The sequence below is a fragment of the Haplochromis burtoni genome, unplaced genomic scaffold, assembly GCF_018398535.1.
Source record: "Haplochromis burtoni strain Fernald_Lab_line unplaced genomic scaffold, NCSU_Asbu1 Contig_410, whole genome shotgun sequence".
Taxonomy (NCBI): domain Eukaryota; kingdom Metazoa; phylum Chordata; class Actinopteri; order Cichliformes; family Cichlidae; genus Haplochromis; species Haplochromis burtoni.
Window position 1 is genome coordinate 96,557 of NW_024582771.1, and position 18,681 is coordinate 115,237.

Here is an 18,681-nt window from a genome sequence, read left to right on the forward strand (position 1 = left end):
GCTTTTATTTTTTCTGAACAGTGAACAGTTTGTTCAACAGCATGGCTCGAACGAGTTATGACCTTGTTTTTTTCCTCTTCTTCTTTTTTTTCTTTTTTTTTTTTACTGAAGTGCTAATTTTGTGTTGGAGAATGTGTTATTTAAGTGTGTAGGAACAGGTGAGCATTAACTGAATACATTTTATTACCTGACTTTTTAAAAGAAACCTTTTTCTTACTGTAAATGCAGCAAAGCGCACGCCGTCGATCCTACAGAACATTTAAAAAAAGGTACCGTAAGCACCATCGCAGCATCAGACTGACTCCGCTTTCATACAGAAAACCGATTTTAAAAAGGAAAAAAACAACAAAAAAAACATTAAATTGTGGATTAAAAGGCTCGCTGACTTTAATGCAATTTATTCTTTTCATAAATCGATTGCGGTGGATAGCACCTTTTACCATTTTTATTGAAAATTTTATTGTCCTAAAGTCACTTATTGGGAACAGGGTCAAAAAGTCGGCTTTAAAAGATGCCGACCAAAAAAAAAAATCTTCCATGAGAGATTTTTATTGTAATTATGCACATTTTTGGTTTCTTTTTTTGGGGGGGACTAGACTGTTTTGTTTTGTTTTTTTTATGAGTTGGATGAAACCAGGAAGTTTTGAGTTTGTACTGAAGCCGAGGGGATGTACAGCAATCTTTCCTGAGCTGGATCTTAGAGAGGTTACATGATTTGAGTTTTGTTGTTGGTTTTTTTTAGTTTTTTTTTGTTTGCACATTTCATTTTCTTAACAACCCAAATGCTTGTAATATTGCCAAAAAAAGTCGCACCTTTTGATGAACCTACCTGAGAACATCTGGCGGCGACTCCTCTCCTCTCTTCGCCCTCCTGCAGTGTATTTAAAAGGAAAAAAAAAGATGTATATTTTCCGGAGCGTCATCTGTGTCATTTTTCTAGTGACGTACACTCGAGATTCCTCATCATCTTTTTTCCCCCTTTAATCTGAAGTGACTAGCTATGAGACTCTTTCACTGCGTATGCTGTAGTTGGTGGTCGGTGCCCGTTTCTTCTTCTCATCCTCTCACCCAGTGAGGCCACATGCATGTAGATAGTTTCATAGTTTTTTTTCATTCATTAAGGGAAAACAAGCAGGAAAAAACGACCAGACGTCTGGTCTCCATAAAGAAGTGATAATGGATGGACCAATATAAAAAATATGCAAATATGAATGATCAAACTTTTTCTTTTCCTCCCCCTGTGCTCAGTGTTGAGTGTTGATGTCTAATTACGGTGCTTAGAATCACTTTTATTTAAATTCTTTTGATGGGGCAATAAAATTGCCAGTTTTTAATGGATTTTTTTTTTTGTTTGTTTGTTTTTTGTTTGACTGTTTCTTCAGTTATGAAAGATGAGAGAAACTTGCTTTACCCCAAGTTGCCTTTTTCCTTTAACATATGAAAATAAGACTCCGTGAATTCTCACATGGTGGGCAGCCCTGTAGTTTCAGTGCTGTTGGCTGTGAACGAAGCCTCCATCCTTGTATGCACTACGTGCTGTGTTTTAGCAGTCGAATGCTTGAAGAGATCAGCTTTCTCCAACAGCAACATGCAATATTTGTCCCAATGATCACCAGCTAATCAGGCTGTTACACTTTATTCTTTTGATTTTTTTTCAAATAACAATAGAACATTTCTGTAACATTTTTGTTTGTCTGTTGTTTTTGTTCTTTTTTTAAAGACAAAAAATAATTGTGGGGGTTTCCAGCTGTGAGCCACGAAAAGCTACACTAGTAGAAAATATAGAGCTGAATTGAGTTTAACAAGTCCGGTAATGTGCAGTGAACACACAGACTCTGTTAAATGGGTTTTACTTAATCAGGCCCATTTTGTTCAAAGAAGAAGTGGTTAAAACTTGTTACTGTGCTGGATGTTTGTCTTCTTTATGAAACATCTGAGCGGTGCAAAAACACTGTCATAGAATCCTTATTTAATGTAGTAATTGTGACAAAATGCAACAACACAAACTAAAACGGAGCTTAAAATAATCTCTTCACTATAAAGTGCCTGTTTTGTTTGACCAGTTCACACAAATACTAAATAAACTACATACTTCTTACTTCTGTTACTTAAAAGAAATTACAAAAACACTTTAACAAAAAGGTAAATTTATTCACCAACCCTCAAAAAACCGATTTGGTAATCAACATTTACTTTGTGATCTGCACACTTCACTGCATGCTACCATGTAGGGCGACATTTTTATGAGCTCTTACTTTTACCTTGAACAGCTTTTATTGTGAAATTGGAGGAAATGCATTTCATTAACAGGAAGTTTGATGGGTAGGCTGGTGTAGCTCTTACGTTTCCAAACACAGCTAAAGACATTAATAAAATCAAGATCTCGAATGTCTGTAGCAACAATCTCAAATATAAATTTTAATGATTTTAATTTTTTTTTATTGTTTTTTATTTTATTCGATGATCTTTTTGACTTTTTTGTGGGGAAACTGCATTTGGGGGTTTTTTTTTTTGTTTTTTTTTGTTTTTTTAAACCATCAGATTAGTCCTGTTTACTAATCAGGAGACACAATTAAGACTTGTGTGAATTAATCACACGTCACCAGAGACGTGTTGTTGTCCCTGTGCAGTAGTTGCTCTGACAGATTGACACAGCCTCACTAATGAGATTAATTCATTGTTGATTTTACCGTTTACTGAATTTGTTGATAATGAACCTAACCCGTGATTTTTGGGCTGCCCACTATTAGAGAATTTACGGTAACTGTTGTTCCTCTGAGACGTCCCTCAGACATGAAAACTCATTAAATCCTTTATGATGTGATGTGTGCGTTACTCCTGTCATGTTCTCATAGCTCACAGTTCTCATCTTCAGTGCACTACGTGTAAATAAAACATCCTTCTGTCCCCTCCGTCATCTTATTTGTACATTGTAAATGATTTTTCCCCCTGCGGATGACTGTTAGTTGTAGTTTTTTACAATCATATCAGGTGTGTGAGTGTGAGAGAGAGAGAGAGAGAGAGAGAGATTTAGTTATTGTTCTTTTAAGCTTCTTCAGTGTGTCTCAACATTTCAGCATCTCTTTTTAAAGCCGACCTTTTCCAAACCGGAGGCGGGGTTTGTGTTACACGTGACCTGCGAGGCTGCAGCTTTGATTTTTTTTTTTTTTTCTTATTGTTTTTATATTTGTCCATCCAGCCATGAAGCTTTCGACGTGATTTTTATGTTAAACCTTTCTTTTCCTGGCCACGTGTAAAGCTTTGATGCCATTCCAGTTTGCATTTCTGCTTTTTGAACTGCATGAGTAAAGGTGTACCTCCAGCTCCTCGTTCGGTTTCTTCCCCTCACGTAAACAAAAGAAAAGGCGTGATTGCACTCCTTCAGAGTAACGCAATATGACAATGATTTATATCCCCCCTCTCTAGATGCTGTTTTCAGCTTGAATAAGAGCGAATCGATCAAATTGTCCAATCATATTTGCCTTTTCGCTGTTCTTATTTCGGGATATTTTGGTACATACTGGGTACTACATGGATCCTCTTTGTACTTTAAGTACTTTTAGCAGGAATAAAATCAGTGTAAAGGTTTCTTTGTTCTCACTTCCTGTTGTTCTGTCCATATGTAAACTTTTACTCGTGGCTTAACATTTTCTATGCTCTTTTGTTTTCTCCCTTTTTCTTTGACACTTTAGCTAGCAATATGTATATAAATATATTCTATGTGCTAACATGGAGGAAATAAATGTATCAACAAGTTCTCCAGAGTCCGTTTTGGTTTCTTTTGAGGATATGATGCATTTCATAATGCAGGTTGTATCTAAGATATGCATTTTTACTTTAGTTTAATATTGCTTACTGGTAAACAAGTAAACAATATTAATCAGTTACTCTGTATGATGCTGATTAACTGTAAATGGTTCCTATTTAAAAATGACTGTTTCTTTAATACTGATCACCTAAATATTACTGACGTGGGAATTATATCACTTATATCATTCTTACCTTTAATGTCTTGATGTTGGTTTTTCCTTCAGCCACATTTGGAAATCTGAGTTTAAGAGTTTAGATAGCAGCAGTGCACAGAACGGCAAATGTGCAGCACTTTGCAAACCCCTTGGCCCACCGCTCATTTTAGATTTTGCTTTTGGTTTGGTTGCAGTGGTTTATTGAAATGAAAATGCACTATACAAGCTAAAAGAGTTTGTACGATTCTAACTTGGAAGTCTTTGTTTGAACACGTATTTTGTATGACCACCTTTAATAACTTAGCGAGTTTTCAGACCCCCTTAGCAACTTTTTTTCTAAAAAGCGACTAGCAACAAATCTGGCGACTTTTTCTGGTGTTACTGGAGACTTATGACGTGAAAGCGCGTATCGCTTTCACTCTCGACAAGCAGCGGTGCTGCCGTGGGCACCTCACCCGTGCCAAAGCGCTCACGGGCGGAGGATAGTCCTCCCCCAGCTGCTATCAGGGCAGGAGATGTTCACCCATGCTTCCAAACTGCAAATGAATCGCTTATGAGCAAAGCCGCTGCTCCGCACTGACTGTAACGCAGTCAGTTCTTCTTTTACTCTTATGCTGTTTTGTGGATCACAAGGTTTAAAACTACTTATAAACACACAAATTAACTCCACCAGAGTGCCAATCTGGGGTCACTTTTGCCAGTCCAGGCCCGGATAAAGGAGCAGGGTTGGAATTGTGACATTAAAAAATAATAATTGCTAAAAGAAATTTAATTTGTAGTTCTAAATAAATTCGTTTAAGACGTTTTTTACTCACACTCTCTACCACGATGTTATTTCTCTCTCCAACAATGTAGGTTACAATTACATTAGCATGACCAATTATGCAAATTAGGCGATGACGTCATTTAGCGACTTTTAGGACAACCAATAGCGATTTTCCTTACTGAAGAGTTGGCAACACTGGATCTGCTTCACCACCTGAGCCACAGCCACCCCAACCGCTATGGTTGGCGTTTTTCATGGATTGAGGAGGGAACAGTGTTTTAGCAACAAGCTGCTAGTAAAACTGCCCAAAAGATAAAGGCTCTTTGCTAAGTTGTGTCGCCGGGAGAAGTGTAGCTCAAGGCCACTTTAAAGAATTAAACATGTTTGTCTCCAAAATACAGAGCGACCTGCGCGACTTTTGCACAATACTATAGTTTCATGTTGTATAGCTTCTCAGATGTAATTAAGAATGTGGAATATTCATGAAAGTTTTCAATCAGCAACATTTTAAAGCTCAGGAATCACCGTGTGTGATGCATACAGCAACAATGTTGCAGAACAGTAAATAAGACAAACATCGAATTCTTGTCAAAATTGTTGAAATGTTTATTTAACTGAAAGATTTTATGTCAACTCAAATAAGACATTTTTAAACCTTAAAAAAAGGGACATACATTTTGCCGATAAAAGAAAGAAAAACAAACTCTGAAGAAAGTGCTTTTTTTACTTTAAAAAAAATCCTGGCATTGAAACTAGAACATTCTCCGCCAAAGACGATGAAGAAGGCCCTCCTGCTCCGACCTCCCCGCAGCTCTAACGAGTTAAAGGGTCTCTGGCAAAAACACCTTTCTTCCTGTTGTGACATCACTGTATGAGCCCTGATTGATCAGTCCGTGTAAAAATATGAAGGACTTCCCACTTTGATATTTACAACTGCCACTTTCGGGGTGATTCGCCTTTTCCGAGCCGGAGGTGATAAAACGAGTCCAACGAGCGCTGCTGACGGTCTGTCTGAAGGAACGTTTCGGTCCAGCTGTGAGAGTTTGAAAAGCGACAGATGTTCCTACTTAACATTTTAAAGATCAGTAAACCTGTTTGTTCCCAGAGAAACGTGACGCGTGAAGAGTTCTGACCCAAAGGCGCCAACCACACCAAAAACAAGCCTGTTGTAATTTCCTCTAGTCGCCACTAGATGGCAACGAATCTCCTGACTCAGATGATACATTTTCAAAAGACGTTTGTTATAAATTATTGGACTGCATTAGTCACGAGATCTGTAGTTCCAAACTGAAGGGGGCTAAAATGTAAACACAGCAACATGCTGATACTAGTGCCAAATATCGATATTTTTAGTGAAATACTTTGAATCAGTCTTCATTCTCCTGCTGATGCTTATAAACGAGGGGAACGTGATGCCACACACTTTATTGTTACTGTTAACAGCAACGTAATGTGCCACTATCATATCATAATTTACTTTTCAATCCCTGCTATCAAACCACGTTCCCACTCTCATGTCTCTATCTGAAGGAAACCATTTCTTTGTAATTCTTGAGAGCGATACTGATATTTGAGGATTTAACAAACAGATTTCACTATTCTCCAGCCCGGATCAGCTGACTCATCCATATGTATGGAGGGCATTTCTCCCACCTCTTCTTTAATTTTCATGGATCAGTATATCTAAAACGCTCCTACTGATAAATTGGCAAACGTGATAAATTTGTCAGGATCTAAAATTAACAACTTTGACTGAGAGACCGTACGAGACATTTAGGCTTTTAAAATGATTAAAAAGTCAACAAAACAAAGTTGTAGATTAATTTCCCATTATTTACTATTAATCTAAAATGCTCACATTAGCTACAGATATCCTGGTTACTGCGATGAACTTCACTGTAACAGCCCTGACACTCAATGCTCTCCATCACCTTGTAGGCAAATAATTATCCCTGTGACTGAGCTGGAAAAGTTGCCCCAATAATAGATGGAAATCTAAAATAAAGGCAAATTCAAACAGAGCAACATTCAATAACACCTAAACTTCTGATTCTTTACATTTCTGGCAAAGTTTTACTTTCATCCTCTGTTATTAGAAAAAGAGCCGACTATAAAAAAAAATAACTTTTGGGAACTTTTAGGGATTTGTTTTAATATTTAAGAGCATAAAAACAACGTTTCTGTTTATTCCCAGGACAGGATCAGAACTCTTCACACGAAAGCTGGAATAAAACTCGGAGCATCGCTTTTATAATTCCCATTTGACCGACACATTTCAGACCAACGTGCAGACGCACGGCCCCTCATGCTTCTGCTTTTGTCTGGGATTAATCCTTACGCTCATCTTCAATATAATCTATAATCATATATTTCTATTTTCAATAATAGGCTTGATGTGAGTTTGTTTCACTCAAGATAATACAATGCTTTTTTTCTTTTTCGTAATATTAGCAAATATTCAAGAGCAAAACATTCTCGAATGTCTCGTCATATACTTCTAACAGAGAAACAAAATAAATTAAATCAGTTTCTGTTTGTACATACTTACATGATATGAATTTATGTTTAGCTTCGGTCGAAGCCGTTAGTTTGTACGGAAAAATAAACGGAGTTGAAGGCTGCAGCTGTTAGTATATGAAAATTAGCACGCCGACTTTAGCTGAGATGGGGCTTCAGAAAATAACGATTCCAAACAAAAAAAGAAAAATACGAAAGAAACGTACCTCATCGTAAAACCGGGGGGCGGCTGCGACGCGCTCCCCTCAGACCCCGCCCTCGTATCAAAACATATGTCGCACTTTGTAATGGTCGATATCGTTTAGGTTTTTTTTCTCTTTGTGTGTAAATATCCTTTTCAAAAAAATAGCCTAAGGAAAGCAAATAACATGAAAATAGCGAGTGAGCCACACGCACTTTAAAAGCCGGGATCTTTCCTAACGATTGTCCTCTACTGCTGCGAGTTTTCCACTTTTCGGTAAACAGTCGGCACGACCCGGGGACCGCACTTCCTCTCAGACTGAGTATGACCTGAATGCAATCTAGATGCCAGCGCTGGATTCTGGGAGCTAGTTTGCAGCGGTTACGCAGCCTGGGAGTAAGCACCAAAATTCAGGGCAAAAAAGTCGACCACCTCCTCCCCTTCGCGCCGGAAACTCTGCCTCGGCTCCGCTTTTCCTTCCTTCGGTCTCTGGAGCAGAATTATCTTTGCATCTTCCTCAATTCTTCAGCCACCAGGGGGCGCTACATGTTGTAGGCCACATAGATTGGGTCCAGCTGGTCGGCCAGGAAGCCGTCCCGCAGGTGCATCCTCTGCTTCTCCCCTCTGGAGTTGATGGGGATGACGCCGATGTCCACCACCACCACCACGCCCACGATCAGGTAGTGCTCCTCCAGCACCACGTTGGTGACGAGGGGGACCAAGTCCAGGGCCTCCTGCTCCGAACCGTCCAGCTCCACCACCACCACCAGCAGGTTGGTCCACGTGAACACCGCGCTGCGGACACACATGACGAAAACTTGAATTCTTGTCACCCCAGAAGGGGCGGAGTGTGTAATCGACCTGTTGGCAGTTCTCATCCACAGTTTTTAAGATATCACGTTCAAATTTGGCATGACAGCAGATTCTAATAAAAGCTCGATCGAGGCAAAACAAATGTGAAAACCTGGGATAACTTTATTCTTCAAACTTCAAGACAATGTACTAGGCCTCGGGGGGGCCATGAGTACCTAGGCTGGCGAAGCGTTTGACCTTGAGTGTTAGCGTCCAAGGTCAAAGTTGGTGAAAAAATCTCAAGAAACCACATCGAGTAACATATCGTACATAAAGGCGTGGCGAGAGCTGAACAAACTTTTTTATTTTTTCATAAAGACACTATAATGTCATAACTGGCTGATGCTCACCACTCTGTGATGCTCTTGTGCGTCCTGATGACGGAGGTCTCGATGTCGATGGGGTGGTAACGCATCCCTCTGAGTTCCATGGCTTCCTCCAAAGCACCGACCACGTACAGGGCATCGTGGCGCTCTGTGGACACGAACAGATTTCCTTTCAAGCCACCATGCTGCGCTTTTAGATTAATGTACGAGTTCTCAAAGCTTTTAACGTGAACGGTCTTCCTGCACAGATCAAAGTCACAAAGTAAACTCAGCGTTTTCTGCAGATGTCTGAATATCTGACTGTTATGAGCTGGAAATAAACATTTGAGTGTTTTAAATATCAGACTTGATCTCAGCAGAGAGAAAGAGCCAATCAGGAGGAGCCGGCAGCACTTAGAATCAGCGCTGAAGCCGTTTAATCGTTTCCTCCTCGTTGTTGTGCGAGATCATTAAAGGTCAGCCGCAGCATTAACCACGTCGACCGTGTTCGACGAACGGCCCGCCCTGACCTCCGCTGGCGTCGGTGAGCTCCGTCCTGCGCAGGAAGCCCAGGTATCCGGTCCGAGCCCAGACGGTCTGCGTGTCTCCAAAGCTGAGCCTGGAGTTGAAATGGTCGGACTGCAGCGCCTCGTCCCCGTAGACGGTGAAGTAACCGCTGGCGTTGTGGCCACTGTGCACCCAGATCTGCAAACGCACAAATAATACAGCAGAAAATAATCGTCAAGGGATTATTTCCTCTATAAACGTCAAACAGATGTGGACAAACATCCATGTTTTCACTTCATGTCCCAGATTCTTGTCATTTCCACTTGCAGAGCTTCCAGGAGAAAACAAACATAAGGCCCGGGGGCCAGAATCAGCCCTGCAAGGACTCCAATCTGGCCCAATGGAAAAAGCACAGGAGGGGGTACGTTTTGAGCTTTTAACTGTTTGGGGTTTTTTCACTGATAAAGACCTCCCCCATGGCCATTCATGCTAAACCAAAGAAATGAAGTAATAGATAAACTGTTAAATGACAGAAATATTCCTGTTTTCCACCATCTACCAAAGGAAACCTTTTAAAAAAACATTTTAGTGAATTAGACAAAGAATATCAGGCGCACCTTTTCTACTGAAATAGGTAAATATTAGGTTTAATTGATCAAATTCAATGAGTTTAAAAAATGTAAATATTTCAGGTTAATGTTCACTTTGTATGCTGACCTCAGTTTTTCAGGGATAAGATATCAGATGGTGCATAAAAGCTGTCTGGGTTCTGTTTCATGCACGCAGATATGAAAGTTGAGTCTCTGTTCAATTAAACGGATAATTCAAAATAACCCCCAGAATGGAAAGACTTCGAGGACTTTGATGCTCAAACACGATTGGTCAAAGGAGCTTGGAGCAAAGTCCGAAAACCAGAAGCCTTTTTATTTTCACGTACAAATATCTGTTTATAGAGAAGACCATTAAAGCTCAGACAAACCTCTCCCAGATGTGACTCTCCCATTGGTCCCTTGGTCTCTGGGTTGGCGATGATGATTCTGACCCCCGGCAGGATCTGCTCAAAGAGAGAGACGCAGATCGAGCAAAGACCAAAAACAGCTTCTTTGAAAAAGTTAATAAACGTTAAATTTAAATAAAACTGACCTTCCCGGACTCCATCAGTGGCAGGCTGTGTGGCGATCCCCGCTCTACGAGTCTGACCCTGCAGAGCAGACAAACGGGGACGTTTCTGTTAGTCGGCTGCGTATTATCTCTAATCAACATCCCATAATCAGGATTCTGGACAGGATCTTAACTCTGACTGTTGACCGCTAACGGCTAATGTTGATGTGATGTAAAAAAACAAAAACAGAATTGTGGGAAAAAGCTGAAACAGTAAAACTAAAAATAAACCAGGACGAGTGGTTTGTCAGACTGCAAACACGGAGAGCCTGTGGTAGACTCGGGCCAGCTTAAATCAGCAGTGATTACATGTAATCATGCACACTGACAGTTATATTTATACACAGCGGGATTGCACGGCCCTGCTGCTTCGTGCGCTGCGACTTTTCTGTGTGGAAATCAGCAGACACAGGCTGAGCACCGTAATGACGGGCTGCATCAGGGAGCAGGAAACTGCGTCTGGGGAGCTTCAGGGATGAGTAACAAGCTCCTGACGAGTTCAAATTAATGCATTTTTCAGTTTGTGTCGGTTTCTTGCTGGTCGTTTCGCCGTTGTTCCTTTAATCCCGCAGGCCCTTCTCGTCAGAGATGTTTGAATAAGTCCGAGTCTCGCTTGTTATCTCGGATGTGTTTGTCCATCTCCACCAGCTGGAAAACTGACAGCGTTTCTCCTCTGAAATCTGACACTAATGTTGAGCCCTGGCTGGTTCATTAAGAGTCAGAGCTGTCTCGCTGACAAGCAGCAGTCTGGCAAAACAAATGGCGGTGTTACCCAGCAGGAAATGTGACTCAGACTGGGTTTGATGGGTTTTAAAGTTCACCCCTCTCACACTGTGGAGAGGCTGTGAAGGTGACAGTGTGCATGTCATATTGTCTCAGAGAAACTTCCAGCTTCTCATTATATTCAGACTTTTTTACCGTCAGCCTGCAGCGATGCTTCTGAGCTGCAGAGAATAAGCCTCGCATTACAATAACAATCTTTGCTGAGCACTTTATTTATTCTGAGAGCGCTCGCCAAGTCGTGTTGTCTCATTCACAAACTTCACGAGCGAAGCCGTCCGGCAGAGCGCTGCGGCGCCGCTGAAATCCCGCAGGACACCGGCTGAAGACTTTACAGCACAGAATAGACTGTGTCCGCGTGAGAGTCGACGGAAAACCGATTCAGTGCATGAAAACAACATCTAAGAAATACACAAGGCTGGTGTTGCCGACTCCAGCCGAGCACGAAAATCCATCGGCCTGAAGAAACGTGAGCCATAAAATACCTGGAAGAAAATATTTTGTGTTTGTTGAACCATCTGACAATGTATTTTTTTAATTAATCAAATATCAGTCTGGATTTATGAGTTTGAACTTGTATCGTATTTTTTTTTAATTCCTTTGGTGAAATCAATAAAAATAAATAATCAATAAATGAGAACGCTTACAGTTACTTTAGTTAGACTCTGCCAAAATGTTACAGAAACTGTCACCAATAGGGGAACTGCTGAGTTACAGATGCTCTTTATCTTTTTAGTTTTAGAGTTAAGGCCACTGTAAATACAAACGTGCTCTTAGTGAGGCCTCAGTCACACAGGCCCCTAACAACCTCCCACTGACAGGGAAATCTTCATCAGCTGCTTCATGAGCGGTTTCTGACTCTCACAAAGTTAAATTGGACACATGGAAGATGCTGAGAAGCAGTGAAACAGAGGACGGTGAAACCGGAGCCCGACTGCTGCAACACACTCTGAATGTGTCTCCATTTCCAGTCTGTGTCACGCTTCTCAGTTTCACTGCCGCTTGGAGAGCAGTTGGCATCTTTCATGCAAATTACTGGTGACCAAAGCAGTCGTTAAGAGGTTTCAGACACCGAACATCTTTCTGCAAAGGTATCTGTTAAGCTTCTAACAAAGCAGCAAGGACACTTACCTGTCATGTCGCAGCGCCCTCATATCAACATAAACAGTTGTGGGGTCAGGTCCTGAGGTGCCCTGAGAAACACCAGCGAGAGAAAGTGTGAACACCACAGACTCACAAAACGTCCTTTTTATTCAAAAAAGGCTTTTTATGCAAAAATTGCTACAGCTTATCGACTCCTAGCAGACTGCAGTGGATGCTGTGTGGTCATAAAGAAAAGCTTTACCTCCACTGAAGGAGGGACGTAAATGTTTTGGGTGGGAAACTCCAGGCATCAAGGGCTGGTGTCCTGCAGGTTTTAGTTGTTTCCTTGATCCAACACAGCTGATTTAATTGGCTAAATTACCTCCTCAACAAGTTCTCCAGAAGCCTGGGAACAAACTAATCATTTGATTGAGGTGTGTTGACCCAGGGTGAGATCTAAAACCTGCAGCACACCAGCGCTCAAGGCCTGGACTTCCCCACCCCTGATCTACAGCATTTACAACAGTGTGAAACGATCAATGTGGGAGCAACAGCAGTGATTGTAGAAGGAAAGTCAAACAATTTAAAAAATAAATGCACATCAAACTTTCTGCAAAGTCAGATTCTACCTGATTGACATGCAAACGATAAAGTAAAGAAGGGGAAAGTGATTAGTAGCTGCAATTATACCCACGTGACGACTCACCCAGGACAAATTCACTGTTTCTAAAGTACACACAGGTTGCACAATACATGCATTCAGTCAGATCTCTTTGTGCCGACTACTGTACTCTGAATGAGTGAAATCACTGAAGAAAAATTAAGACAGAGAAAAAGGACGAGATTAAGGATCCCCCTCCCTCTCCGACCTCTCTCCTCCTCCATCCCTCCCTCCATTAATCCAGGATTAAAAACCCACCACCGGACACACAGCGGCATCCTGGGAGTCTCACGCCCACACACCCACAGTGCAAAAATGCAAACGCCCTCTCTGAAGAGACTTAAGGCAGTGACCGCTTCAAGAGTATTCAGTGATTTATTGGCAAAGGGAAATTTGATTGGAACAGGCAGAGCAAACATCCTTTGGTGCTGGACTCACACCACAGAGAGGCACATGCACATGTATCCTTGCACTGTCACGTATTCATGATTTCTGGGAGTTAGCTGCAGCACTGAGCTGCTGCGGCTAACGAGCTTGTTGATAGCAGTGGAAACGTCTTGATGCATTCTCAATCATCCAGGAAAGTAAATCTCCAAAAGCTGATTCTGATCATCTGGACGTAGCGTTTTGTGGGAGAAACGTTTCGTCACTCGTCCAGGCGACTTCTTCAGTCTCAGCTGACTGCAGGTTCCAATCTTATAAACACTACATTTGCATAATGACTGAAACCAGCCCACTGAAGGAACAATGGGCTGGGAGGTCAGTTCCTTAATCTTAATTATGCAAATTCTCATGACCATCTACTTTACAGTCTTAATAATCTTATAGATCTGATCATTTTTTACTAGCCTATTGTTTGGTGATTCCTTTCCTTAATTGTTTTATAATGCCACTTGCCTTACATCTGTCTCTTTACTCAGTCTTATGTTATTTATATGCAGTAGTTTTATGGCTACAGCCTCTATGCTTTTTCCATATGAAGGAAGATTTGCTTGCATGTTTCTATGATGAAAAAAAATCGAGCCATACATGCAAATCAGAGCAGAATCATAGACGGAAGAAGAGACGTGAAAGCGGGAGCAGGTGACTCCAGATAGAGACGAGGGGCGTCACCCGCTGATTACACTGGAAGACAGTTTCCTAATGAGTCTTTGGTCTTAATCACTTGCTTTCTTTGGTGTAGCATTTTATAAATTATGGCCTAGTTTAAAGTAAAAGCAGGGCGCGGCTAGCTTGTGATCGATGAGTCACTGTTGTCTGGGGCTCCTCTCCAGCCCAACTAAAGATCTAGTTCACAAATTTGTGGGTTATAGCAGAGTGGCTATGCTGCTTTATTTGAGCTATTCTAAGATGGATTTTATTGCAAATGTTCTGCTGTTTGTTCTTTTTGTTGCTGGGAACAGAACAGATGTCAATCATCTGTATTTATAATTCATCTGACTGGAGACGTGTCAGCTGTGAGTAACACATCTACAGATTTGGGGGGTTTTCTCCTGGAAAGTGTAATAATTTATCTCATGTCAAAGTTCAGCCAAAATACTGAGTGGGCGAAATCCACAGAGTAAAGCTGCTCCAGTGTCCCTGATATTGACTAAGTGCCGTGAGACCCAGCCAAGCGTCTCTTAAACTTAGATCTAAAGCCATCTGATGAGAGGTGTGCTGGCAGGCAGTGGGGTGGTGATGGTGGCGGTTATTGCTGTTGGGCGGGGAAGGTTGATGGTGGTTTCCTACCTGGTCGGCAAGTTTTCCCAGCCTGTGAGGCTACAGCAGCAAAGAGGGGGCGGAGGAGGAGGAAAGTGAAGGGGTAGAAGAGGAAGTAAAGAAGGAGGGAGGGTGGAGACAAAACCAAGTATGAGAAATGTGGGTGGGGTTACGCACAAAACAAGGAAGTAAGAAAAAAATGTCAAAAGGGTAAAACTCAGAAAACCAAAACAAGCAGTAAGAACAGAAAAGAGTCTTCAGCCAAATGTTAGTCTGCTCATTTAAAGCTGCCAAACAAAGTTAAAGCTTACAGTAAGTTAGCGTGTGACGATTTCAGTGTTACGACTGTGTTAGCGTGCGAGTCTGCAAATTAAACTCGCTGACGATTAAAAGGCTAAATTATATCAGTTTCATATCTCCCCACTAAGTCTGTAAAATCGTTATAATATAATAACTTCTCTTAACAATTCATTTAATTCCTGACGTGGCTGAAAGCTGCAAATCAGATCTGAAATGTAAAAGCAATGATCAGCTTGAAATGGAGGATGGTCCTGAACCTGAGACATACAGGAAATGAAAACCCGCTCTGCTGGTGAAGAGAATGGCTTTTTGTTTTTTAGTGTCCAACTGTTCCGGACGAACGCCGCGCATCTGCAAAAACGGCACATTCAGACGTTCTTGCATTGCGGTCCAAACACTCTTACAGGCTTCAGCTGAGCAGGAGTTGCAGAAATCCTTCAAGTGATAAACGAAGCTGTGAACAAAACTGCACTTCAGCAGAGATCGGCTAGATTTGCTGACTGTTAAAAACTCGTTAAAGGCTGGATATCTGTGATCTTTTCTTGTGGGGAAATCAAACTTCTTCGACTTGTTCTCGGTGTTTACCCAGCAGGCCTCGAAGAAACAACAGAAACACCGAGCACAGAAGAACTGCTGTGAGAGCTGCTCGACATCACACTTTGTAAAAATATAATTTTTCACCTCATCTGCTTGTTTACATCCACTTGTGCACCTTATTCTTGTTTTTCCAAAACAGGTCATTCATGTTCATCACAAGTTGAAGTTTACGAATTCCCGCCTGGGCCGTCTGTATCCAGTAAGGGTCCTGGGCTAGACCCCCCCCATGTCTAACCAAGCCTACCTGAAGCAGTAAGTCATACCGGCTCAGATCAGGTGTTGAGGAGCCAGGGCACTCTGAGGAAGTGGCTACTGGAACAAGAAGGCATCACTGGGCAATAGACGTGTGTTGGAACGCTACTACACAAGTAACCCCAGCAGACGGGGTTAAATGGAATCTTTGATACCCAACAGAAGGGGTACAACAAACATGCTATGATGATATCATCACCTCCACCCCGAGATTGCGTACCAAGCCCCAAGTGATCGTTGAGATACAGTAGGATAGGTTACCAATGCAGCACTACGGACAATACCACTAACCAGCTGATCTACGCTGCTGGAGGCTGAACTTGGCCGCCGCTTGAAGAGAAAGCGTTAGAAGGCAGGAGAAACCAGCTGTTCCACACAGTAGCAGGGAAATAATATGAGACAGAGCAACACTGAAGAGCACAGGACAAGCTCAGTGGATCTAACCACAGCAACCACTCTGAAGAGGCTCTAGTAACCATCACAGTGGCACATATCAAAGAAGGGGACAGGCCCTGACGTGGTCCACACCTACGTCGGTCCTGAGCTATAGCGGTTCTGCATAGACATAAACCCCCTCAATGAGATCATTAACAAGACTGACTACAGAGTGGAGCAGTTGTCAGCCATACAGATGACATGTACACATCGAGCTGTATGCTAAGAGTGAACGAGACATCGATTCACACCACACATGATAACGAAGAGAGGGAAGGTATCAGAACTGAGGGGAGTGAACTACCAGAAAGTGGTTAAAATAGTCCTTAGCAAGTCGCAACTCAACCAGACCGTGTGGTAGCCATCAACAAGCTTTTGGCCAAAAAAGTTGGAGTAGATGTAAACTTCTGACCACATCTGTAGGTCTAAGACTCTTTAAGCTTCGCTCAGGGGCAAACACTAAGAGACAGATATTTTAAAATGCTGCATCTTCAGTCATCTCGACTCTTCTTTGGTTTCATTCTGATACTCAGATCTGGGGACAGTGGTGTAAACGTGCCGTTCACCAAAGATAGCTCAGAGCTTATTATTCAGACCTCACCATACAAGCAGTCCCACAGGTACTGTCATATAAGGAAAAACATGAAACACAGCAGTCGGATGAATAAACCAAACCAAGCCAAACAGCTTCCTCTGACTGGCTTTCCCAGAAGATCTCACTGGAGATGATCAATCCGTATTACTGTAATCACTTTACAGTATTTTATACCAGACAACAGACTGAAGCACAGGATCAAACGTTCATATTCCATATGTTTTGTTCTTTTTCAAATTTCCAAGTAGAGCAGGGCGATATGGCCAAAAATATTTATCACGATATATATTTGAAAATTTGCGATAACGATATAACCGACGATATAATTGATGCGAGACAAAATACAACTCCACAACATTACTAGCGCAAAAAGACAACCTTCCATTTATTTTCACTTAAACAAGAAGCTGGTTTTTATGTACATTAAAGCTTTATAAAAATGTAACAGTGCAAATGCAAATTCCTTGCTGAAAGTTTAACCAAAAGGCATTTCCAGTAGAAATGGGCTGACATATCCTGAGCATAACCATGTATAATATCCACTGAAGTTAAAAAGAGGTGCTTTGCAACATTAAACTGCAGTGTGCAGTACGTATTTTTCGGACCATAAGGTGCACGGGATTATAAGGCACATTAAGCGAAACAAAGCAGTCAGATAAATCAAACTTTATTAAACTCATTCTTCTTGCTTCCTCCACTTCTGTACCATTGATTCATTAATGTTGAATTCTCTGGCAGCTGCTCTATTCCCATGTTGTTGCAGTATATTAATGACTAACCTCGTATTGTGGATGGATTATCTCAGTTGTTCTCCTGACTGAAGTTTGGTCCGTTTACAGCATCCTGCCATGCGATTGCATTTGTCTCTAACCATGAAGAACCTTCACGTTAACTTTTATAAGTGGAAAAGTGTTAGTGTTCGTCCTCCAGCTTCACTGTTTATGTTATGCTAACATAGCTGTGTCGCTAGCGATCACGTAGCACATCATTATATACCAGCTAGCCCAACTTCAGTAACCCTACAAACGTCACTGCTGTTTAGTTTCCTGTCTTCATTTATGTTGGAAGTGATAGCAGAGCTGTACGTTTGATTTTTTTTCAGAAATCTCTCAGTCAGAACATGCAATATCATGCTTAGGTAACTAGCGAAACTAGCGAGCTAACTTCCGCTAGCTTCCTGCTAACTTCTAACTCCGTTAGGGTTGCCAACTCCCTGAAAAATAAATTAAGGGACACCTCGTGGCCAGGGCCGGGCGACCCAGTTGTCTTCACCCTTCCCAGTGTGGTGAATTTTCTAGCTCTTTTTTTGTGTGTGAAATTATTTTTTTTAACCATTTGACTTGAAGTTGATTTAAGTAGATGCATATTCTATTCTTTGTGATATGAACACGTGTGAAACAAATGATCATTTTTGGAAAGCTCATCTGAGCCTTTTCGATGTGGCATCACAAAATCATCACGACCACAACAACCGTGAAAATAGTTGAATTTGCATTGCTGCTCAATCACAGCTGCCTGATCAGTGTTTTTTATTAGCAATTTAGAAAAGTTGATGGTGGTGGTGTGTCTGTGTGAGTGAAAGACAGAGAGAGCGAGCGAGCGACAGATTTTCTGCTATAACCTTCATTTTATGGACGCACAGGGTGAGCTCTCAGGTCGCATCAGAGCATCGTGACCTACGAGCTTCTAACCCCTGCAAGTCAATCGTGCAGTTTGAGCAGGAGCTGAATAACGTGACTGAAAAAAATCGCACAGTGTCTGCCCAGCTTTAGGTGTACTGTCGTCCGAGACTTGCACCGCAGTGTCGGCGTTTGTTTCCCTGTTGGCCATGCTTCTTGTTGTGGTCATCTGTTGTCTTCCGGTATTTTCTCCGTAAGCGACCTTTCCTCGACCAATGAGATGAGCGGTAATCTGAATTGTCATACTCGAATTGTCATAAGTGTGCTGTCAGCTCATTGGTCACAAAGCAGGAGAGGGGCTGGGAATTATGTTTTCAAACAAAGCGTTAATTCCATTAAAAGTT

At 41.7% G+C, this 18,681-nt stretch overlaps 1 protein-coding gene across 6 annotated transcripts in view; it reads right to left on the bottom strand.

The window, feature by feature from the left end:
* Positions 1-5,313: 5,313 nt before the first annotated feature.
* The window catches only part of LOC102293551 (disco-interacting protein 2 homolog C), a 198,972-nt gene continuing 185,604 nt past the window's right edge, over positions 5,314-18,681 (bottom strand). For 5 of the 6 annotated variants that reach the window (XM_014340882.2, XM_042213034.1, XM_042213033.1 and 2 more), the window contains 7 exons: positions 14,510-14,539; positions 12,166-12,227; positions 10,237-10,294; positions 10,073-10,147; positions 9,117-9,291; positions 8,632-8,755; positions 5,314-8,224 (listed from right to left, as the gene is read on the bottom strand). In XM_014340882.2, the coding sequence (XP_014196368.1) occupies positions 7,972-8,224; positions 8,632-8,755; positions 9,117-9,291; positions 10,073-10,147; positions 10,237-10,294; positions 12,166-12,227; positions 14,510-14,539 (777 nt within the window). In that variant the 3' untranslated portion in view covers positions 5,314-7,971. The remainder of the gene's footprint in view (positions 8,225-8,631; positions 8,756-9,116; positions 9,292-10,072; positions 10,148-10,236; positions 10,295-12,165; positions 12,228-14,509; positions 14,540-18,681) is intronic. The other variant, XM_042213035.1, reaches the window with a different exon arrangement.